General features: G+C 50.1%; 1 protein-coding gene across 2 annotated transcripts; it reads right to left on the bottom strand.

The window, feature by feature from the left end:
• Positions 1–860: 860 nt before the first annotated feature.
• Positions 861–23489, bottom strand: COL6A2 (collagen type VI alpha 2 chain). 2 transcript variants are annotated; one of them, XM_061343323.1, is made up of 28 exons: positions 23281–23486; positions 20106–20240; positions 18697–19295; positions 18154–18174; positions 17536–17601; positions 16985–17038; positions 16829–16873; positions 16642–16668; positions 16379–16405; positions 16242–16286; positions 14718–14771; positions 14397–14459; positions 14215–14277; positions 13658–13747; positions 13001–13063; positions 12773–12835; positions 12597–12659; positions 12079–12141; positions 11697–11747; positions 11339–11374; positions 10928–10990; positions 10678–10740; positions 10386–10421; positions 10099–10144; positions 9595–9747; positions 8911–9363; positions 8624–8662; positions 861–1690 (listed from the first exon to the last, which is right to left on the bottom strand). In XM_061343323.1, the coding sequence occupies exons 2-28, from the start codon at positions 20209–20211 to the stop codon at positions 1083–1085; spliced, it is 3060 nt and encodes a 1019-aa protein (XP_061199307.1). In that variant the 5' UTR covers positions 20212–20240; positions 23281–23486; the 3' UTR covers positions 861–1082. The 2 variants fall into 2 exon arrangements, with proteins under 2 accessions (XP_061199307.1, XP_061199402.1); XM_061343418.1 differs by lacking the exon at positions 861–1690 and adding an exon at positions 4999–5829 and having other exon boundaries at positions 23281–23489.
• Between the last annotated feature and the right edge of the window lie 57 nt (positions 23490–23546).

Below are 23546 nucleotides of genomic sequence, written 5' to 3'. Positions count from 1 at the left end.
CCATTAATGCCTACATAGAGTGCACTCTCAGGTGCTCCAGAAATCACCTTCCAAAGTGCAAACATCCATCCCCAGACATGCATTGTCAGAAAGCTTGTGCTGGTTGTTAAAAGTATTTAAAACCAGAGACAAACCACAGAATAAAGAGTCTTTTGTCAGGATAGGGTGAAAAGAGATTGTTTATTTTTGCAGACAGCAAAATTCAAGTTCAAATCTGGGCACTGCTCAGCAGGTACTGGTGTGACAGGACCACTTGGTGACTTTGAACACATTGGTATGACAGGGAGGCAGCTCCCAGTTTTTGGTGAGATGCTGGGAGGCATGCTGCTCCTCTCAGCCAGGGGTTTGGGTGCAGTAATATATGAACAGGTGCTGGTGAAGGTTGAAATGAAAGTAGAGAGTAAGTGGGATATGGCCTCTCTGTGACTTTTAGCATAGGCAGAACCCCCAAAAGAGCATCTGCAGACAACTGTAGAAGGTAGCAAAGCCTCTCACCATCCTGTTGCTCCTGGGAAAGGGGAGCATACCATCAAGTGCCATGCAAAAGGAAAGCAAGTTGCTGAGCATTTGAATGTGTCATAAACTCAGTCCTCTCAGGACAGAAGCACCAAGAGAAGTAAAAAGATGGGATAATGTGGAAAAAGGCTTGCTAAAGAACAGGGGATGTTGTAGCCACAAAACTCCTCATAGAACACTGAGGGATACCGAGGGGTTTTGAGAAGTAGAGATATCCATTCGTCCTGTCACACACTGGAAGGGTTTCTTGCTTCTCTGATAAGCCCTCCTAGGATGACAGTATGTACACAAGTCATGGCTTGGTGTGTGTAAAGCTTTATAGAAGTACATCGTATGGCTCTGTGTCCTGCTTTGATCTTGGCTTTAATTAGCACCATAAATGTAAGATACACAACTTTTCATCATGAAAATCACAAAAGAGCTCTGGATTTTGACGAGAAAGGAGGACCCAGAGGCAGCTGTTCTGGGCCAACTCATTGTTGCTAGCAACCATACAGGGGGAAGAAAATGAAACAGGGGATATCAGGGGGTGTATAGTGCTGAGAGGAAGACGTGCATCCCTTCATTCAACATATCCATCTAATGAACCTGTCGAAGAAGCTGGGCTGAGAGAGGCTGTCATAGTCCTTCTCCCGGAAGATGGCTGCCCGGTCCCCAAGGCCAAGCTTCAGCAGGACATCCATGTCTACATCACTCCCAAGAGCCACTACGGTGGGCATGACGTCTTGCTTCTTCATGGAGTTGATGGCCTCTTCGAGGTTCTTGCTTCCTGTGATGCCATCAGTGATGAAGACGAAGGAGAGCTCAGCATTGCGCCGCGCGAGTCGCTGCCCATCTCCTGGGCTGAGCACAATGTTGTTGATGGCGTGTATGATGGCTGACCCGATGTTGGAGGATGAGTCCAGGTACTTGATCTGTGCCAGGGCGTTGGAGATTTCCGTCAGGTTGTAGGTCAATGGGAAGACCACATTCTGGTCCCTCTCACTGCCGTACTGCAGCAGTGCAACCCGGGCATTCATGCTGTCGCTGTTGCTATTGGCCAATGTGAGCTGTCGGGCAACCTCCTCCACAAAGCGATGGGCCCTGTGGAAATTCTGCTCCCCAATCCTTTCAGAGCCATCCAGCAAGAAGACAACGTCAACGGGGCGCTGTGTGCACTGGGCCACTGCAAGCTCTGCAGGAGAAAGAAGACAAGAGTTGGGAGTATAAAGCCTATAGGCTAAGGTTGGGGCTTGCCTTGGGCAGTTTGGGCTTGGAGATGCCTCCTTTCATCTTTGGCCAGCCCTGCTCTGCTGCCAAATCCTGTATTTGCAGCTGGTAATGTAGGTTTTCTTCTGGGCATTAGGTCTTAATGAATGTTAATTCTGGGGCCTCTGACAGACCTCCATGATATTAGACAGGTCTGTGCATTTTAGTCCCTGAATTATATCCACCTTCATACAGCAGTTCCCATCTGAGAGGAACATCCAGAGATTAATGGCAGGTACTGTCTGCAAACCTCTTGGTTACTTCTTGAGCGGTTTACCTTCAGAGTTCCTCTTCACGCACAGATCTATAGGATGAAAGCTGTTTCCATACCTTTCACCCAGATTAGTTTAACCAGGAATCGCTAATTCCAGAAGAGGTCATAAAGGTTGGGTTATATGGCTGAAAACAAGATATCTTTGTCAGTGTGCCTGTTCATATCAAAGCAGCCCTTCTAATATATAACAGATGAATAGTTGAGTGAACCACAGGGGACCATTATTGTTCTGTCACTCAGAATAGAACCTGTCCACAAAGCTGGCATGTGGGCATATGAATAGGTACAGTGCATGAACCCAGAAAAAGAAGAAGAAAATGGCTATCTTTGGAGTCAGCTATTAGGGACCATTATTTCAACCCTTTGCAGTAATGTGTATTGCACTTAGTGTTCTTCTGCATGCCTGCTTCTCCAAGAAACACTTCCTTCTTTTGAGTTTCATCCTCTGCTGAAAGCATCACTTAGGAACACAAGTGCAACACTGGCATTGATTTGTGATGTACCTACTGTGACTGGCCACCTCCTGAGCTGGCAGCAGGGCAATCACTGCCAAGCAGTTCTATGGCTCCAAGACTGAATCTCAAAGTCCTGGAGTCAATGTCATCATGTCTTGCATGACTGGCAAAGAATAGGAGACTCTGGAGCAGCCCCAGCTTGAGCACCCATTTCTAGCAGCAAGGAGTAACTTTTGGGATGGGAGTATCACATTGGGTTGAATATCTGCTAGTTGAGCAAATCCACCTTGAAAAGTGCTTCCTCAGTGCTCAACGCTGCTATGCTTGGATTCAGCATGTGGGGTGCCGAACCAGTGTCATTCCTTCTATGAGCTGAGCAACAAATGGTTTAGTACATGAGTACTATGTCTGCAGTCAACGTTATCAAAGGCACATTTAAGCGAAATAGATACGTGTGCTCTTGAAACTACAGAGACAGCATTCACTGTGAATTCAACAGCACAAGCCAGTGTAACAGAAGCTCTGATAGCGCACATCATTGAGCTCATAGACTATTTGCACCACTTCCATCCATGACAAAAGTCAAATCTGATGCAGGAACTTGCTGGTACCTGTGGTTTAACTTACCTGGCTGGACATAGTAAAAGTTTGTGGTTGTTTCTGTATCATGTTCCCTGACCTCGTAGACTTGCATTTCTCCATAGCCCACACTGTATTACATATCTACAATGACATGTCTTGAATGATGCTTACTGTATGTTGTCTTACTGTGAACAATAGGCTTGTGCCATGCCAGCTCTGGCTGCAATAGAAACCAATCTCCAAGCAATGCATTTCCTCCCAGCCCTTTTTGAATATCAAAATTCATCTCCAACACTCCACTCCTTCAAAGCAATAAAGGTGCATACTCACCTCTGCCCAACCTAAAGGTACATTGGTGCTGCAGTTCCCCATATGCAGGTGCTGCTGCCATAAAGATACTTGGCCTTGGAAGTGCCTGACCTCCTGGTCCTCACCTGATCTGTGCAGCCGTGGAAGGTGAAAAGCAGACAAGAAGGCATGGCCCTTCCAACTGCACAGCCTGATACCTGCATAGGGGTCTGCAAAAGCCAGTGGAAGCAAGCAGGTGGGAGTGAGGGCTGCATATAATGTTGGAGAAGCATTACAGAGGTCTGTACCCCCCGTGCTTGTCTACATGTAGTTATGTTTCTGGAGAAGACCAGCCTCCTACACGACCTGAAGCAAGCCTTATAAGCTCCTAGTTAAGCTGACTGCAGCTGAGAGCAGCATCACTCCATGGAGTGATGGGACACCTTCCACTAGAGCAGGTTGCTCCAAGCCCCTGTGTCCAACCTGGCCTTGAACACTGCCAGGGATGGGGCAGCCACAGCTTCTCTGGGCACCCTGTGCCAGCGCCTCAGCACCCTCACAGGGAACAGCTTCTGCCTAAGAGCTCATCTCAGTCTCCCCTCTTTCATTAAATCTGTCAAAGCACAGTAGGGAGCTTGTCTTTACACAGACTATCTGGAATACATGGCTTACAATCAGACCCAGACATGGGCTGATCCTTTTGCCTTCACCTAAAACGCAAAGCACTCCATGTAAAACTCTTTTCCCTACATGCCAACAGCAGAGCTCTCTAGACTCCCTGTCCCTATAGGCTAAGAGCAAAAAGCATTGAAACCTTGGGAGAAGGATTATATTGTGCAGCATATTTGATGCGTGCATGTGCTGGGTGACACAAACGCTTCCTCTGCATCCCACACAGCTTTAAGCCTTAACTGGCAAGCCCCAGATGTTGAAGCAGAGGTGGAAGAAAACTATAGTAAGTTCAAAGTGGGCAAGTTCCTCCTTCCATGGGCTCCACTTTGCACATGAGGAAACATCACAGCCCAATCATGTTTCTGAAGACCGTACATCTCCCTTCTGCACATTAAATATGACATTTGCTCAGTATACTTTATTGCAATAATAGCATGCCACTTAGAGAGGCTGCAAAATCCACTTGCTGGCAGTAAACACTTCTACTTTTGTGCCTGCACACAAGATGCTGCTCTCTCATGGATTAAGAGGGCAGTAGTTATGCTGGAGGCAGGAACGGTTGGTACCTGCCTGACCTCCTGTGAGTACTAGGAGCATCTGAGCTTATGGAAATACCACTCCACATCTAAATGCACGTACCCACAGCACAAGTGGTGTCTCTGAACCAAAGCAGCACTTGGTATGGGTTGGATCAAGTTGAAATACTTGCTTTTAAATAGCTTACGTAACACATCATATTGGTTTGACTGCACATAACCTCTTATCTCCTGGCTAGCAACAGGTACATGCTGCTAGGACAGAAGAAACACAAATGTAGAAGCAGAGAAAAAGGCAGAGGGCGCTCATACAGCTTCTTAGAGAGCAGCACTCCGCAGGTTTTGAAGCTCTCAGTGGAAAGCCAGGCTTGCCCCCTCTCCCATACCTCTTGCTGCTTCGCTTCAACATCCCCAACTGCCCCTTGCATGGTTATACAGAGACACTCACTGCGACAAGAGGAGATACACCTTGCTTTGTCAGTCTTGCCACACAAGACCCGAAGAAAGCCCTCATGGTAACCCAGTGAGAGATTGCAGAAGATGCTTCAGAAGCAGTTAGCAAATACATATGTAGGAAGGCATGGAGAAAGTGCATCACTGGTCCCTCTGCGTATGAAGGGCTTGCTCTGGCCCTCAGCCATGCGTGTGTTGGGAGCCTCATTGGTAGACCCTGGTGCTTGCCTATGGCTGAGGGCTGGGACATGCAGCTCCTCTGCAGAAAAGCAAGTGGGCAAAGCAAAAGCATCTCTTGCCATCACTGAAGAAAGCTGCCATGCTCATCATTCAGTAAAGCCAGAGAAGACTGCCCCTCATGTCCCATCCCTCACTGAGCGCAACCAAGAACTGAAAGCATCTACCAGTCTATCTGCCCCCTCTGCCCAACAGGCACGTGGGGAAAGACCATTACCACCTCCTCTCAACCTCTGCCTCTGTTCTCTTCACATTGATCCCTAACAGAGATGTCAGCAAATCCCTAGCACGGTTTCTGGGTCCCCCACAATCTCGCTGTGCACCATTTTGAAGGTGTCAATGAACAAGTCCATCCACTCTTGCCGCTCATTTCCAGTGGCAAACTTGGCTTTTTCGGCGGTAAAGGCCAAAGTGGCTACCAGCTGGGTGTACATGCTGGGGTCCTGGGTTTCCCGCGTGGAGTTTAGGAACTGGGCGATGGAATGTATGGTGCTGGGGAAATCTATGTTGACTCCCTCTTCCATGGGGCGGAAAATAAGTGGATTTACGTTCCCAGGGTTCCTGTCATCTGCAAGTGAGCGTCAAAAGAAGATTTTCAGGGCTTGCTAGCAATGGCTCTGAAAGCTGCCTGGCTTTCCTAGGTGCACTGCGCCAGGACAACAGGGATAATGAGGACAGAGAAGTAAAGACCAAAGCCACGTTTTACATCCTTCTGCCACATTTTATGTCTAAGGAACAGTGGGATTTGGACTGAAATCACTCACACATCAACTGAGACACCTCAGAAAATGACATGGAAACTGAACTGCCCAGCTCCTTCCTGTTCATCTGGCATAGAGGCACAATGGAGGAAGAGCAGCGCCGTGGGGTCCAGCTCCTTTCTGCATATGGGATTCAGCCATCATGTAGCTTTGAACTCTCCTCTGAGTAAACTATACACATGATGCTGTACAGCCAGAAATACATCTAAGGGATAGCACAATGTGAACTCCTCGCCTGGCACTCAGCTTGCTGCTGTGTGCAATGCTCCTTTGTGATGTCCAGGCTAATCATGACCCCAAAGCCTCCACCTCCACCTGGCTGTGCTGAACTTCAATGTGAATAAAACCCCCCAAAGCTCAAAGCAAAGCCTTTTGCGTGGGTTAGAAAGAACCTCAGAGAGCATCATGCGGTTTCTATCAAAGCAAGTGGTCAGTTCAGATTTGCTGAGCATTCAACCTATTTTACACGCCCATTAGCACCACAGCAACTGATGGGCAGTGACATAGGGACAAGGGTCTGCCCTGAAAACAGGATTTCCTTAGGCAAAGCACTAAGGCAGATGTGAACCCAAAGTGACAACGTGCCTGTCTCTGCAAGTAGGAAGCCAAGGTGTATGTAATACCTGTCCCTTTCTGTGCTCTTCTGGCCATACCCAGACTGAGGTACATGGCACGAGCAAGAGATTTGCTTCCTGAAGTGCCAAGACTGCAGCTCTGGGGGTAAGAACAGAGCTGGATGTAGCTGCCTTCCTGACCTGAACCTGTCTGGCCTGTCTCCCACTGGACACATGCATTGGATATGCATGAAGCTCACTCACACCGCATGTGAATGCACCATCTCCATCCAAAGGGTTTACACGTGAATTGACACCAGCTCTTGAGATGCTCTTGGAGAATCAGATGAAGCTGAGCACTGAGAAGAGAAGACCCAGGCTCCATCACATACCTTAAGTCACATCCCATCCAATAGGTTTCCCTTGCCATTAAACAAGTGTGGTCATTGCAGATCCTTCTAAATGATGCCAGCAATGCATCACAGACCATCCAGTGCAGTGAATGGAAGGTGATTCACTCAGAGGCCCCTGAATCCCTGGGCATCACTGAACACTTGATCTACCAGGCCTAGTGCGGACCCTTGCACACCAGGACAACTTTTGCCCATGCTGGGATAGGTGCAATGGCACTTTGACAAGAGGCCCACACCTACCCAGCCATATCACCTGTATCTATGTCCTCTGGGGCACAGGTATAGGGCCTGCCTACAGCATGGCTTGAGGGATTCCCAAGAGGGAACACCCTCAGATGCCTCCTCAAGCTATTCGTGTTCTGGTCCCCAGGACAGGTACCAGTGAACTGTTCTCATCTTGCATCAGGAATAGAGACACCCAAGTGCACTACAGGGAAAGAACCACCAACTTCGTCTTGCTTTGGAGGGCTTTGATGGCCTAAGCATCAGTGCTTGGGTCAGCCTCTCTCCTGCAGTGTTCTTCTGAAACGGGGAGGCTGCAGGGACCAAAACCTTTGAAGACAGCAGTGTGGCTTGGGGAAGTCACCCCTTGTGCACGGATCTGCAGGACAAAGCTCCTCAGAGGATACTGCAGAGGAGCCTGTGTGGATAGCTCAGCATCACTGTTGGATGCTGTGTTCTCTGCATGGCCAATACACAGAGATTTTAGACAAGAGTAATTGCGGCTTTTGTGTCTTCGGATTTCTGAGTATCCTGGGACCAGTTTTCCTTTGCTTTGTATGGAAATGAAGGGAATTCTTTGCCATTTGAGGTTCTGGATAATACCGAGTCAAAGCTGGGGACTTGCGCAGGAACATTCACGGCAAGAGGAGAGATAAAAACTGCAAGAAGTGGCAAAACTTTGTCCCCTGTGAGCTTTGTGCATAGCAGCAAATAGTGCATCTACTGCCTTTAAACGGGCGCAAAGATGCAGACAGGACCTACAGCAATTCAAGTTGCAGATCTGCCCCTTAACATGAAAAACATGATTAAGTGAAGCTACCTGCAGAGAGCAGCAGCCATCTCCTTCGTACCATAGGATCCTCACAGCCTTTTCCCTTTAATCCAACACCCCCAGTTGTTAAATAAATACAGCCAGCGTTAGAGAAGCCGAAGCCTTGGATTCGCTATGGTGTCGTTTTCCATATGGTCCCTGTCCCCTGCTCTGCTCTTGTCACTCCTGAGCAGCATCCTGCCCGGTGCTGCGGGTTGGGTTCTGCATCCCAAAGGTCAGCATGGGTGGGAGAGTTTAGCAAGGGGATTTTGACTTGATGCATAATAGAGACATGGAACAAGTGAGCAATGGATTGCTGAGTTCAGAGACCAAAACCTGGTCAAAACCCCTGAGGAACTGGATCAGGGCTAAGCCATGCTGGTGCATTAACACAGTGCACTCATACCTACCTGTGCAGAGAACCCGGAGAGGCAGGAAAAGAGCAGGAGACGAAACCCTGGAGCCTTTTCTCATGTAACTTAACAATAGATCCCTTAACTCCTGCCACTCGAAGCAAATGAATGGGGTTGCGCATCCCATTCCTGCTCCTGGCCCTACCACTTTGTGCAGATAGCATGAAGGTTATGTTTGTTATGTTTACCTGTCTGACAGGGCAGCTCAGGGCAGACGACCTGTGGATCTGGAAGGAAAAGAAACAAGGAAACTGAGTGATATGCTGCCATCCCCCCTTCACCCAGCTGGTGCTATCTGAGGAAGGACTGCTCATCCAGGGCTACATAAAGGCATAACCCAGCTTATGAGCTATTGGCCAACCTGCTGGGACACTGTTTCTGCAACTGCTGCAATGCACCATATATACCCCCAACCCCAAACCCTGGGGCTGAAAACCCCAGTTCCAGTCAGAACTGTGCAAGGAGAGGTACAGACCTGGGCAGAGGACATCTTCCATCTTGTCAATGAATTCCTCTGCCACCAGGTCTGAGAAGAGCCTCATCTTCTGGACGCGCTGGGGTTCATTGCAGGCGATGGAGACCAGGGTCTCGCTCTGTTCTGGCTGGTCAAACATGTCTCCAATGCCAATGGTGTTGACAACCACATCTCTACCGCAAAGAGCCCCGAGGTTCTTGTCATCGTCCCGGGGGTCATAGCGCCCATCCGTGATCACCACAGCAAACACTTGGGCTTTCTCTCGCCTGCTTTCCTTGATGAGCTTGTTATAGGCAAACTGAAGGGCAGAAGGTGTCCAGGTGCCTCCAGCAATCCACTCCAGGCGCTTCACTGCTTCCTTGAAGCTCGACAGTGAATCAATGCGCTCATCATCAAGCTTGATGGCTTCAAAGGTCCCCTCGTGACTGTACTGCACCACCCCAACACGGGCACCTGCCAATGAAGCATCAGGTCACTTGGCTTTGCGTCCTCAGTGAAAAGAGGGGGTCAGCAAACTTTCACACCAGCAAAGAGCTGCCCGATTGGCCTAAAGAGCTGGGAAGGGAATAGGGAAGAGCTGCGGAAGTGCTGAATTGATGGATCGCAGCCCAGGGCAGCTACAAACGTGGAAGTTGGAGGAATCCAAACCCCATTTCTGTTCCCTCTGCCCCACACAGTCCAGACCTGTCTGTGACTTGGGGTCCTTGGCAATAGAGCCCAGACGGCTGACCACATTGACCACAAAGTTCTTCTCCAGGGTGAAGTTGGTGTAGCCAATACTCTCTGAGCTGTCTATGACAAACATGATGTCCAGGGCACCGCAGCGCTTCTCACAGTCTGGGGAGAGGGACAAAGGTCAGTGTTGGTGGGAACAAGAGACCATCTATGGGAAGATGAGACAGCATCACACCAAGCATCCACAGGGCTTGTGGATTGGATAGGGAGGACTTTGCGTGCATCTTTCTGTTGATGTATTTGATACCCCCAATATATTTAATCTGTGCACTACACTCTGTGCACTACACATCCGGACCATGCAACTCCATATTTACAGCTCATTGCTCCTAAAATAATCAGGAGCTGAGCAGGGAATGACTTTCCATGAAGGAGGCAGCCCCTGATGACCCCCTTTCCCCATCCCTTCATTGCTCATTCCCCTTCCCTGGGGAAAGGCGATGGTCTGCTCACCACAGCATCCGCATGTCTCCCGCACGTAGGTCATCACGTCGCAGTCCTGCCAGCAAAGGAGTGCAGGGTGAATGCCTCCCTCCCTTTACATAGTATCCGTCCCCTCTAAGGGAAAGGCTCCCCCTTCCCTTCCCACCCCTTTTTCCTTGGCTCCCATGGGAAGCCACAGGCCACCTTTGCCAGGTAGCATCATCACGGGATGCTCTTTCATTCTCAGGCTGTGCATGGCAAAGCCATGGCTGCCCCAGGAGGAAGAGCACTGGGGGATGCAGAGAAGTGTTACTTACAGTCAGGCCAGGATCTCCTGGTGGGCCTGGGGTCCCCTGTAAGAAGAGCATAGGGATTTCAGGCATAGTTTTCCCATGAGCTCCCTTTGTGGGAACTACACATAAGAACCATTGAAAACATGGCTTTTTGTAGAGGGAAAGGTAGGAAAGCCTTGTCTGGCAGCTCCTCCCATCAAGCCCTACTGCAGGGATATCCCCTGGGGTCCTCTGAGCTTTAGAGCTTCAAGTAGAAGTGGGGAGGAAGAGGAGGGAGCTGCAGCATCTGCTCACACACAGTGTCATGGTACTGTACCTCAGGGCCTGCTTCACCAGTGGGACCACGGGGTCCGGGCTCACCTCCTGGACCAGGATCACCCTGGGCAAGAAGCAAAGAAGGGTCAGGTATTACCCCAGCAAGGCTGGTGATGCAGGGACAGTCCTGCTAAACATGGTCTCACAGCAGAGCCTGGGGAATAGGCCAGCAGGAGAGCAGGCAGCACTGTCTCCAGCACATCTATCAGAGGTGTGGAAGGGGGACACTGACCCACAGGAGATGTGCTTACCGGTTCCCCCTTGTCTCCTTTGGTCCCTTGCACTCCTTTTGGTCCAAGCTCTCCTCTTGCTCCCTGCTCGAAGGAAAGAGAAACAGATCCAGCACAGAGCACATCTGGATGTGCTCAGGCAGCGGTGTTACTGCTAGAAGCCTATCAAGAATACTTGCCTGGCCCAGGAGAGCACCCTCTAAACCAGCACAGAGCAAACAGTGTTTACTTAAGCATTAACTAAGAACAAGGAGGTGTTTCAGATACTGTTAGAAGGAGATATGGGCTTGGGAGATTCACCCCAGCTCTGCAGCTGCAGGGAATGGCTCTTGGCAGATCAGGCTTCTTGGCCACACATCTGGAGAGCTGGGCAACGGCTGCTGTGCATTACAGTCACTACTGAATGTAGGTGATGGAGACAAACACACTCACCTTGGGTCCTGGCTGCCCCTTCTCACCCTTGTCACCCTGTGGAGGGAGAGAGGTGGATGTCAGCACCCAAGCAGCACTGGTTCTGCAGTGTACATCTGCAGCGTGATGGTTGGAGCGGTGGGCACAGCCACCTCCCCATCACCACTGTTGAGGCTGGGGTTCACAACACCTCTGCTGTGAAACTGAAAGGACTGTGGCCAGGTTCAGCCCTGGTGTTAACCCCCTTTGGAGGTCCCATGGTTTTGGGGGCTCTGGTCACTTTTATTCCTCCTTCCCTCTTCTCCCAGCCTCCAACAGCAGCCACCACTGATACAGGCTTCTTTGTGGCATGTACGTCTGATGGATGAGGGATACATACCTGCGGTCCTCTGGGTCCAGGGTAGCTAAAGCCAGGTCTGCCTCTGTCACCCTTTGGGATGAAAACATAAGCCCTGTCAGAAGCTAAATGTAGCCATGACAGTGACAGTAATAGAATCATTATCTATCTATCTATCTATCTATTGACATACCTATCGACATTATCTATCCATCTATCTACCATCTATTGACATATCTATCTGTCAACATATCTAGCTAGCTAGATCTAGCATATCTAGCTAGCTATCTATCTACTTATTCATCCATCCATCCATCCATCCATCCATCCATCCATCCATCCATCCATCCGTCCCTATCTATCTTTTCCACAAAGGCACACAGCAATACCCTTTCAAACACAGAGCTGCATTCAAAGGCCTTACCTTTGGTCCTGGTGGTCCGGCATCACCTCTTGGGCCCAAATCACCAGGATCCCCTCTTGATCCCTGCAGGACAGTGGAGGGAGTGGGTGAGGATATTCCCTGCAGCAACCTGCCTGCACATGGGGCCGTGCTGGAGAAACCAGCTCTTGAGAGGATGCTGCAGGACAATCTTCCCTCCCAGTGGGGTCACTGTGATAGGGTCTGATTCAGCACTTGGGTCCCTGTGTCCCATGGAGACACATGTATGTCATGGCACTACTGGATTAACCACAGACCCAGGATGAAGACCAGGCCTAGGGAGACCTTTCCCTTCCTTCCGTACTGTCATGGGAACATGTGGGACTAGGAGCAATGGAAGAACAGGGATTCCTAGGTCTTGCCATTTCTCCTTGCCCCATGGGCTAGCTGGGGCCTTTGGAATAGATTTTACACTCCTTGGGAGGGACAGTGCAGCCAACTTATGTCAATGGGACAAGCTCTCATTTGAGAGGGAGGACACAGTCATACAGATGACTTACTATCCTGCCTGGCTCTCCCACAGGACCTGAAGGGCCTCGGGGTCCGGGCATTCCTTGGTCTCCCTGCAAAGCAACACACAAGAACATGGAGAGTTAAGGCACAGGAAGGTGTGCGTGAGGAGGAAAGGGTGAGCTGCCTTGGATGGCAGCAGTGCTCTCCTTCTCTTTATGCTTACCCTTGCTCCTTTGCTTCCAACCTCACCAGGCAGCCCACGAGAACCCTCTGGACCAGGATCTCCCTGTGAGGAGGATAAAGATATTCCCAGTCAGGGATGTCTCCAATGCATGGAAAAGGAGGCTGTACGTGACGCCACCAGGACACATGCACAGTAGAACATCACTCACACCACTCCTGTGCTTCTTGGGCTCACTTGCAATGGTCTTGGGGCAGTTGCTTTACTCACCCTTTCTCCTTTGGCCCCAGGAGTGCCTTTGCTGCCTTTTGTTCCTGGATCTCCACGTCGACCCTTGGCAAACACAAGAGAGCCACATAAATGGGATTTGAAGATGGATGCTGTCCAAGCAGGGATATGTGGCTACTCTGCCTTCTGCTTCCTGGCTCAAGAGTGGTCTCCTTGCCCCCTTAGTGCTTGTCAGGAGGAAGCAGGGATGCCTGTGCTGGCTCTGCCTGGGGGATCTTGCCTTTGGCTTTTGGGAAGCCACAGCCAGACTCTTCTGTCAGGAGGTAGTCACAGCAGTAGCCATAAACACTCATGGTTTATTCCCTAAGGGTTCCCCATGGTGGCCACCAGATCTCCACTGCAGAAGCCAGCAGTGGGGGGAACTTGCTAGAGTACACCCCAAGGGTCCCTGGGCATCCACAGAGGCATCCCAGGGAATACAAGATGCTTTTCTGGGGTGGAATGGTTAACATCACGCTTATGGATTATGGAAGTACTGCTCTGGGAAGATGGAGGAGACACCTTCCATCAGGAGATCAGCACCTGCACAGTTTTTGGAGCAGGCAGGCTAAAGAAGGGAAGTTTCTCAGCACTCATCCATGAAACTGCATCAGGATGCTGTGGTGCTCCCACCGTGCACAGACCTGTTCAGACACTTACAGGCTCTCCTTTGGGTCCGGGAGGTCCTGGTTCACCCCTTCCTCCCTTTCTCCCAGCAGGCCCTTGAGCTCCAGGGTTGCCTGGAAGTCCCTTGGAGAAGAAACAGCAACACAATTTGTTGGAAGAGAGGTCAGGGTGCACACATCCCCCTCTTGTCCTGCATCAAGCACATACACCCTTGAGCAGAGGCACGTATGAGCACACAACTCATGCTTCCACACAGCCAACAGCCTACACACCAATGCTGTGTGCATAGACTCCAGCCTCAGAGCACTGTGATGCTGTGCCACCCTTCTAACAACCAGTGCAAAGGCTGGTCAGCTTATATTTCTCACAGCATCTATCCAGCCCTGCTTAAAGCTGGAGGGTTATTTCAGCATCCTCCACTATGTCTGAAGTAACTGGCCAGGAGAAGATGGGAAGAGAAGGAAGGATACAGTGCTAGCAATCCCCTTTGTGCTGGAGCTGCTCCATGACCAACACTTGGTACCGCTCCATGCCATGAGGAGCAGACCCTATTAAGACACTGTATACACTGGAATGCTGCATTGACCTACCGGGCTTCCTTTTTCTCCTGGAGGTCCCGGTGGTCCACTGCGACCAGGCCGGCCAGGATCTCCCTGAAAGAGCCATAGACCAATGGTCACTACCAGCATCACCAGCACGTTGCTGTGCTCCAGTGATGTACACCATGAGGAGCACAAGGACACTGTTATAATGTCTGAGCCTTCACTTGTACCTTTATGCCTTCATCTCCTCTTTCTCCTTGGTCTCCTGCATCTCCTGGGTAGCCATCAGGGCCCTAGGGAGGGAAAGCACAAAGAACCACATGTATTGCATTGTCAACAACATGCACTTTCCCTGCAGAATGAATTAAATGGCTTAGAAAGTCGCTTTACAGACTACAATAGTTCTTGCTTGTTGGTTGGAAAGGGCTTTGAGATCATTTGGTTCTAACCCCCTGCATCATGCAATCTGTAGGAGAATGGGCCAGTAACTTCGTTGGCCATCTTTGTACTATGTGCAGCCAATGTGCTGAATGAGAGTAAAGCATTCCTACCTTGTCACCAGGGTCTCCCTTGCAGCCTGGTGGTCCAATTCTGCCCAGCTTGCCCTGGAGAGATAGAATTCCAAAGAGAAAGACAGAGAAGTTGTAGGAATCCGAAAGGAAAATACAGCTATCCTTCACTAATCTTTAGCATCATCTGCTGACCATGCCTCCCATCAGCTAAAGAACAAACAGCAAGTGTATTCCTTAAACAGGAATGTGATGTGCAGAGACAAATGGAAGAGGAGAAAATAGCTTAAGAGTCCCAGCTTGGTGGAAATTCAGGCATGCTCATCCTGCACACGTGCCCTCGGTAATGGACACATCCCTTGAGGCTGGATTTGGAGGTCATTCATGGTGTGTTGGTCCTCTGTCCTGCATCTTGAGTTGGAACTGGTCTGCAACCCATGACAGCAGTGATGACTTGTTCTGCATCCCAAAATGGATTTGCTGGCAATGCTTAGACAGTTTGTCCTGGGTAGAGAGTGGTGGGGACTGAAGACGTGTTTTAGAGCTTCAGCAGGCATTTGAGGAGTGGGAAGAACTGGTATCACCTTGCAGCTGGGTGTATGAGATAGTGCAGAGCAAACCCAATGTGTGCTGGGCAGTGGACAAAGCCATCTGAAATCAGCTCATATTAGGTTATTCTGCTGTGCTACATCTGCATGGCAAGCAGACCTAAGGGAGGTCATGGCCCTCTATGCTCAATATAGAGGTTTGGGTTGGAAGGCACCTTAAAGCTCATCCAGTTCCAACCCCTGCCACAGGCAGGGACACCTTCCACTAGAGCAGGGTGCTCCAAGCCCCTGTGTCCAACCTGGCCTTGAACACTGCCAGGGATGGGGCAGCCACAGCTTCTCTGGGCACCCTGTGCCAGCGCCTCAGCACCCTCACAGGGAAGAGCTTCTGCCTAAGAGCTCATCTCAGTCTCCCCTGTTCTGGCAGGTTAAAGCCATTCCCCTTGTCCTGTCCCTACAGGCCCTTGTCCAAAGCCCCTCTCCAGGTTTCCTGCAGCCCCTTTAGGCACTGGAGCTGCTCTGAGGTCTCCCCTTAAGGAGCCTTCTCCTCGTCAGGCTGAGCCAGCTCAGCTCTAAGCTCAACTCTTTGAACCTGGCTTTAGGGCTTTAATATCAAGAACAAGCAGCAGCTGAAAGCTGAGATTTCAGGTTTCTGACGAGCTGCCTCGAAACCCGAATTTCTGCAGAACTTCCTGTTTCCTTTAGGGGTCACTAACACTCAAGATGAGATACCTCCAACCCGTCTCGCCTCCTGTATCAGGAGCACAGCCTGGCTTGCACATCCGTTTCCTTGCTAGCGGATGAAGGCATAGTGCTCCCTATGTCATCTGAATAACTTCATCCCCAACTTTCTCAGGTATTCCTACAATCCATGCGGAACAACGTGTAAATAAGTTCATAGAAACCTCAGTCAGAGCAAAAAGCATGTGGGATAATGGGAGAGGAGAAATGCAACCAGTGGAGACAAGGGTGGGTAAAGAAATGGAACAGCAGCAGCACCATTACTAAGTTGTGTTACCTTCTGTCCATCGGTGCCATTCCTGCCGGCCAAACCAGCTGCACCCTGGGATCAAGGGGGAAAACAGAAGGATCAGGGATGTGTCAACTCCACGCAAGGGTTGGAAGCTGAGGCAAGGTGTGAATGTGCTTTCTTACCCGCCGTCCATCGGATCCAATCTCACCCTGGGGGAAGAAGAGGACAAGAGTCAGGCACTGAGTACATCCACCGCCCATTCACCTCGCACAAACATCTCCACTTCAGGATACAATGCCTGAAGGAGGAGATGCCTCTGTAGATCCCTGCCTATGTCTGCATTTACATATGAATAGGGTTGTTATTCTCCCCATCACAGCTAAACTCTTTGCAACAGCAAGGTGCCCACCCCACCCCACAAGTGCCCAGATTTGGTCTCTCTCACCTTCTCTCCTTTCAGCCCTGGGACACCCTAGAAAGAAAGGACAACACTGTGTTAGTGCCTGGGGATGAGCAGGAGCTGGCGTCTCAGCTGGGAAACAGAGAGGTGAGAGGGAGAAGCAGAGCTCCCCACTGCTTTCCCATAACCCAGTGACTGCAAGGAGCTCAGTCACTACCTATGGAATTCTTACCTTGGGACCAGGGTATCCGATGGGACCTTCAATACCTGGGTCACCCTTGCAGGAAGAAGACACAGAGTGTTAGCTCCAGTGTGGCAGAGATGCAGCCCCAACTGAAACAGGGGCAGCAATGCTGGCTGTGATGGTGGGGGGCTTACCACCACTTACCTGTCTTCCTTTCAGCCCAGGGGAGCCTGGTTCACCCATGTTCCCCTTTGCACCCTAAGGAAAGAAAAAAACCCAATATTGAGTCTAAGCTTGGAGCTGACTGAGAAAATGGCAATTTCTGAGAGCATGAGAAGTGGTCTTGCGAGGTCTGGGGTAAAGGTTGGCCTTGATAAGCTCAAAGGTCTTTTCCAGTCACGTTGATGCTGTGATTCTCTGCTGGTGCATTTCTGCACCACCAGATGCTCCCACAGAGCTTGGGGCAGCAGGACCTGCTTTATTCCGGGGAAAGGCTCTATGGGGAGAGGAGCACACCGGGCTAGGGGCAGGAGAGTGGGACACTGGTGTCAATGCATCATCTTCAGCACACACACGGGGAGACACCGGTGCTGGATGTGTGCTCCATTCACTCCATCACAGCAGTCTCCCGAGGCCAAGTCAGACACTGGGGAGCTGTTTTCCACCTTGGGGAAGGCTCCCTGCAGCTGAGGGGGGGTTTATGACATCCTGCACTGCCTGCAGTATTCTCTTCCCACAGGCTTAGGGTGACTTACCTTCTGCCCTCGATATCCCTTGGGACCAGGCGGACCTGCAATCTCCAGGCAGCTCATCTTGTAGCACTGAAATACAAGTGATGGAACAGGAGGTGTAAGCACCGTGGCTCTCCACACATCTCTTCCTGTGAATGTGGTGCTAAAAACTACTCCAAATCAAGCCATGGGCAGAAAGTTGCCACAAGCACATTCATTATGGCTTGAGCCTGGGGCCAAAGTGCAAGAACAAGACTGTTCAATGTCAGATGAGGTGGGGTGGGCTTGCTCTTCTGGGGCTATCAGAGGATGTGCCCTTTGGAGCATCACTCTGCGCACTGCGTATGCCAAACCGTGTCCACATGGTGCCAGCAGGGCTTCACCTACAAAACTATCCTAAGTGATGAAATGAACCTATTCTCATTGCAGGTAGAGGAGGGCAGATAGTGAAGAGTTCATTACACCATTTTGGACATGGGATAAAGGAACAGGTCCTCAGGCTGCTGTACTGATCTGTGGGTAGGCAGAGACCCATCCTGCGCAATCTGTCCTGATACTTTTGGGATATGAGCTGGTCTTCTCTAAGTGAGACAACTTAAACCTGTGTTACCTGGCAATGGCACAAAGTTGCTGCTCACTCACCTCTCCATAGGCTTCATGTTTCTGCAAAGGAGAAAACAGGAAGGACAGAATTAGTGAAGGTCAATCCCAAAGGAGAACCAGCACCACAATCCTAGAGGTCCATGTGATAGTAAGGGAGAGGAGGTGGTAAAGGTCCCATGGCTTTAACAAAGTTCTCAGAGCAAACAGTGCCTCGCAGGTGGGACCTCAAAGGCCATGCTGATGATGAGTACATGTCTCAGTGCTGTTTCATGCACCCCTGGATGGGGAGCAGGCTGGGTATGGGTCTAGTCTTCAGCAAAAGCCAGGCTAGGGTGGCAGCCTGCCCATAAATCATAGGCACAAACCAAGGAGTCCTGGTTTAGCACTTAAGCAGACAAATCCAAGAAGCTTGAGATCCCATTTGCCCCCTAAGTGCTGGAAGGCCACGAGAAAGGAAGAACAACATGAAGGGTTTTCCCTGGCTCAGCAGAGCCCTGCCACATCCCACAGCGGGGCTGCTCAGAACACATCCCCACCACCCATATGCTGCTTCTCTCCCCCTGTTCTCCTCCCATATCATACCATAGCTTGGATTATCCTGTCGATGGTGTTCACATCAATCTCCAAGGTGTCCTTTTGTGTGATGGCGTAGTTATTGCGGTACAGCTCGTGGGGCAGGTTGGCGATCTCCCGCAGCCCCTGCTCATAGACATTCTCACTGGGGGCCACTGCAAAGAGCTTGATGCCCATGTCTCGTGCCCTCTCTGCCTGCATCTTCATCCCCCCGCAGGGGCTGCCGGTGACGTGACCATCAGTGATGACTACTGCAAAGTTCACACCTGAGGCCATCTGGGTCTGGATCTGCTCTGTCATGTTGGAGATGGCGCAGTCTGTGAAGGTGCCCCGGCCAAGGTAGTTAATGGCATTCAGCCTAGGGAGGTAAATGTCTTTGCTGCTCGTTAAAGGGCTGTATATCTCCACCACATCCGAGTAATGGAGCCCACCAAACTGCCAGGTGATGTAGACTTGGTTCTGGTAGAGCTCGTTCTCCAGTTTGTCGATGAACACAGGGATGAACCGCTTGATTTGGTCCACGAGGCTCTGGATAGGCACAGTCTGCAGAGCTACGCTCTCTGAGGTGTCAATGATGAAGTACACGTTGATGGGGCAGTTCCTCTTTTCTGCATGGAGATGATGAGGCAGAACATGTCACAGCACTCCATGCACCTCCTTTATTGTCCCCCAGAAACCCGGACTGAGAAGCTTATCTATTCAGCACATAGAGGACAGCACATAGAGTTGTGAAGAGAGCAAACAACAGCAGGAGGCTTAAGCTCCAGCTTCCTGTGAGGGTGCTGAAGCTCTTGACAATTAGGAGTTAATTCCACCTGGATTGGAGGAAATGAGGCAGCTGAGGCTTTAGGCCCAGGGTTGGATGAAGAAGGGCAAACGTGTGACTTCTGCTCTTCTGCACTAAATGGATGCTCTGCCTGCCAGGCTGCTGGCTGCTCTCTGGTTTATAATCATTGTCAAGAAGACCATACCCAAGTATGACACTGGAAGAACTCCCACATAGCTTGAGCACCTCACCATCCTCAAGGGGAAGGGCTTCTCCTTTATATCCAACCTGAACTTCCCTTGTTTAAGCTTGAACTGATCACCCCTTGTCCTACCAAATCCAGAGCTTATAACTCCATTACTTATGGATACAGAGCTTGTTATTGCATCAGCTGGGAGAAGGCACCACTGGCAGACCCCAGCTCTTCAATCCCTACCTCTCTGCACTCCAACACAAACCCAGAAATGGGAGTTTGGTGGACAGTGTTCCTTGGAGATGAATCACTGCCACAGGGCCTGGGAGTGCAAAGGGGCAGGAGGGGCTTAATGTACCACTATTCCTCATGAGCAGGCTCTCCAGCTAAGCATGACTATTGCTTTTAATGAAATTACTGCCTACAAAGGAAAGAGGCACCCATTTATTGGGTGAATACCTGCACAGGAGGTAGGGCTGACATCTCCAGGATCCCCATCAAGCTGAGCATGGAGAGAAACCAGAGTCACACAAAGGAGTATGGTAAAAAAGGCTTGTCGGAACATCTCAGCAGTTCCTCTGGATATTGAGATGCCTGTGGGAAAACACAAGCTAGATGTTAAGCAGCATATACAGCCTCCTAGTGCTGCTGGGGAAACACAAAGCCAGCCAAGGATCAGGTGATGGAGCTATAGACAGTGCATCTTTATTGTCTGATTTCATGGTTTCTCTTTATGGCCACCCCATGCCCACATTGACTCCATCACCCCCAGTCCACACGGACATGAGCATCCATGCTCCTCTTTGCCTGATTGGCCACACCACCAGTGAAGGTGTGCAGCAGCGGGTCCTTTCCATATGAGTACCAAAAGGACACAACATCCCTTGCTCAACAGCACTGCTTTTCAGCCCACACAACCCATGGAATGAAGGGATGAATAAACAAGCACTTGAAGAAGTGCACATCTTTAGCAATGAACCTATCACACTGGGCCTACAAGGTCCAATTGCAGGCAAGAGCATATTTTGTGTAGGGTTATGATGACTTAAGCAGCAGCAGAGTTGGAGATCTTGTCTGATGAGCTCTTGGGAATGTATAAGGATATTCACAGTCAAAATCCAGACAACATTTTTAACAGCAGCATCATAGAATCACAGAATCAACCAAGACCTTTAAGCTCATCCAGTCCAACCATTCCCCAGCACTGCCAAGGCCACCACTAACCCATGGCACTGAGGCCTTGTCTCCACGCTGTGTGAACACTTGCAGGGACGGTGACTCCAGCCCTGCCCTGTTCAGCCTGTTCCAATGCCTGAGCACCCTCTGGGGAAGGAATTGTTCCTCAGCTCCATCTAAACCTGCCCTGGTGCAGCTTGAGGCTGTTACATAGAGGAAGAGGTGATGCTGTGCTTTATGCATTGAGGACGATAGCTCTAACCAGCATGGCCCCTTGAGGGCACACAGACCATAGATAGGGCTTGTGTGAGCTCTACAATTAAAAGAAGGCCTGAACCCAGTTCAGAAAGAGATCTTCCTCCCTGAAAAGCTTTTTCAGGCATCTCTTGGAAGAGTCCAAGTCTTGAATGGACACCGAGAGTGTATTCGGTTGCATTGGTAATGCAGGGGGAGAGCAAATTATGCAGCTGAGCTGACTATGTCCTAGTGATGTCCCTGCATAGGTCAGTGTGGCTCAATTTTCATTGCACTGCAGAGAGCTTTCGTAAGGATGAAATACTTTAATGCTGACGGGGTGTTTTAATTAAGATCAAGACTTCCTCCTTCTGCCCTTGCTACAGGCTGCCCTCATCTTGTTTGACCACAATGCAGCGCTGCAGGAGATCCTGATCCTTGGTAGGACACAACAGCTTTGTGCCTTGAGACAACACCATTTTAGAGCCAGTCGTTACTGAGGAAGCTGGAGGCATTAGCTTTTGGAGAGGCTGGGAGCACCAGAGGCTTTGGCCAAGTGTCTGACTCACTCACAGATCAGCACTTCCCAAGTTTAACCATATCCCTACCTCCGCCCATGTGTACATGGGAGCTGTTCTCGACAGAGGGGCACAAAGCAGTTAAACTGCAAAGATAACCATGGCCAGCTATGACATAGGACTGCATCTACCTGCAGTCCTGGGGCCTTTGAAATGGGTCAATGAACCATAGAATCCCATACCATAGACTGGTTTGTGTTGGCAGGGACCTATTCTGTCATCCTCAGAGTGCTATCAGCTGTTGAGATGCTGTTGTAAATCTCGTATCATCTGCTATTTCCCTTCCAGCCCCATCTCCTGCTGTGAAACCTCAGGTTTCGCCAGCAGAAGAGTGTATTTCTGACACATGGTCACATATGCAAAAGCATATGGAGTTATCTACACAGAGGTCTTTCAGAAGGACCCAAGTTCTCTGCTTGCGGGTATCTCTTCCCACCCCGAGCAACTGAATCAAATGTAATATTAGGGCAAAGAAATGACTTGCAGTGATTCTTTCCAATGTGTATATTACAGTTGTTTGTGCTCTCACATCTGATTATCACACGTGAGTTCCTTCCGGTGCACTGTGTATTTCTCCTCTTACAGCTGAGCAAATTGGTCCCACATTCCCACAAATTCAGGTGCTCTGCTCTCTAAGCAAACTCTGTCTGCAAGGAGCTTATTTCAAGCCACAAACATTACACTGCCCTCAAGCAAAGAGAACTATTCTAGCTATGGCATATACTGAATAAAGTTAGAAACTTCACTGCTGTTCTGACATGGACCCAGACCCAGCTTTATTCATGCCCAGTGGGCAGTGCCTGTGATGCCACCCACTTGTACGGCAGTTCAGTGTTTGCTAAGTAAAACCGGAGGGGGGGGGGAAATCACCCCAAAAGCATCCTATTTGGTACAAAAACTCTCATAAATGCATCTCCTTGTCCTCCTTTGCGTGTGGGACCAATGTCAGAGTTGGTCGCAAAAATGACCACAAGGAGCCCTGTACTTTAGTTCCTAGGCACATCACCCAAAGGGGAGTTTCCCAACATCAGCAGGGATTCCAGCCCTTCTCCAGCTCTCCTATTGCAGCTCCACTGGGAATTCAGCCAGGGAAAGCCCAGGAATGCTGGATGGAGAAGACAGACCCCAGATATCAAACTAATAGAGGAGCCTGTGCTGATGAAAGCCAGCAAAACTCGGAGGCATGAATCCCAGGTTCGTTTAATCCATATCTTCTGGAATCCCGGAAATCAAGGAGGAATCATGCAGCACATCGGTTGCTTTGCTGCACATCAGCATAGCTAAACTCCGCTTAGCTGTCCCAGCGATTTGGCTCAATAGTTCCCCCCCTCCAATAGATTCTCTAGGCCTTTGGCCCTTGTAGATGAGAGTCTGTGGCTCACACTACCCACAGTGGACAAAAAAGCTCACGGAAAAACACCTAAACTAGCCGAAAGCAATAGGAAAACATATATTCTGCTATAGTAGGCACTGCCTAAGCATGATGTGCCTGAATGGAGCAGCTTTCTGGAGAGCCCGTAAGCAGCAGCACTAGCTTTGCAGCCTGCAGCTGGGGTTTTAGAAGGTAGTTCTTCTATTCCTCGTTGGAGATCCATCAGAAAACAGCCACATGCCACCCGTTGCAAGGAGAGGAAAATTCTGCCTACCTGGAAAACGAAGTCATCAAAATTCCCTCCAAAAGAGCCTCCCAAACGCCTGGAAGAAGACTTGGTCGAGCTGCTCGTATCAGGAAGGCTCCTGCATCCCAGGCTCTGCGTGCTCGGGGGGTCTGGGGAGGAGCAGCAAAGGCGTCTCCAGCCCAGTCCCTTCTATCCCTGGAACTGCCCCTTCTCTCTTCCTCCTCCTTCGCAATCCTCGCGTGTAGTAGCTGCAGACATCCACAGAGAGTCACTGTGGGTCCACCAGCACCTCG

Source organism: Neopsephotus bourkii, unplaced genomic scaffold (genome assembly GCF_033783945.1).
Source record: "Neopsephotus bourkii isolate Nb327-2 ecotype Australia unplaced genomic scaffold, CSIRO-AGI_Nbou_v1 NB_31, whole genome shotgun sequence".
NCBI lineage: Eukaryota > Metazoa > Chordata > Aves > Psittaciformes > Psittacidae > Neopsephotus > Neopsephotus bourkii.
This window is presented reverse-complemented; position numbering and strand designations above follow the sequence as displayed.

Excerpts from the sequence above, each read along its gene's own strand:
- COL6A2 (XM_061343323.1), bottom strand. The coding sequence starts at position 20,211 with ATGTTCCGACAAGCCTTTTTTACCATACTCCTTTGTGTGACTCTGGTT. Across the intron at positions 16,287-16,378 it reads TTGGATCCGATGGACGGCGG|GGTGCAGCTGGTTTGGCCGG; the intron begins GTAAGAAAGCAC and ends CCTTGATCCCAG. Across the intron at positions 9,364-9,594 it reads GGACCCCAAGTCACAGACAG|GTGCCCGTGTTGGGGTGGTG; the intron begins GTCTGGACTGTG and ends CTTCATTGGCAG.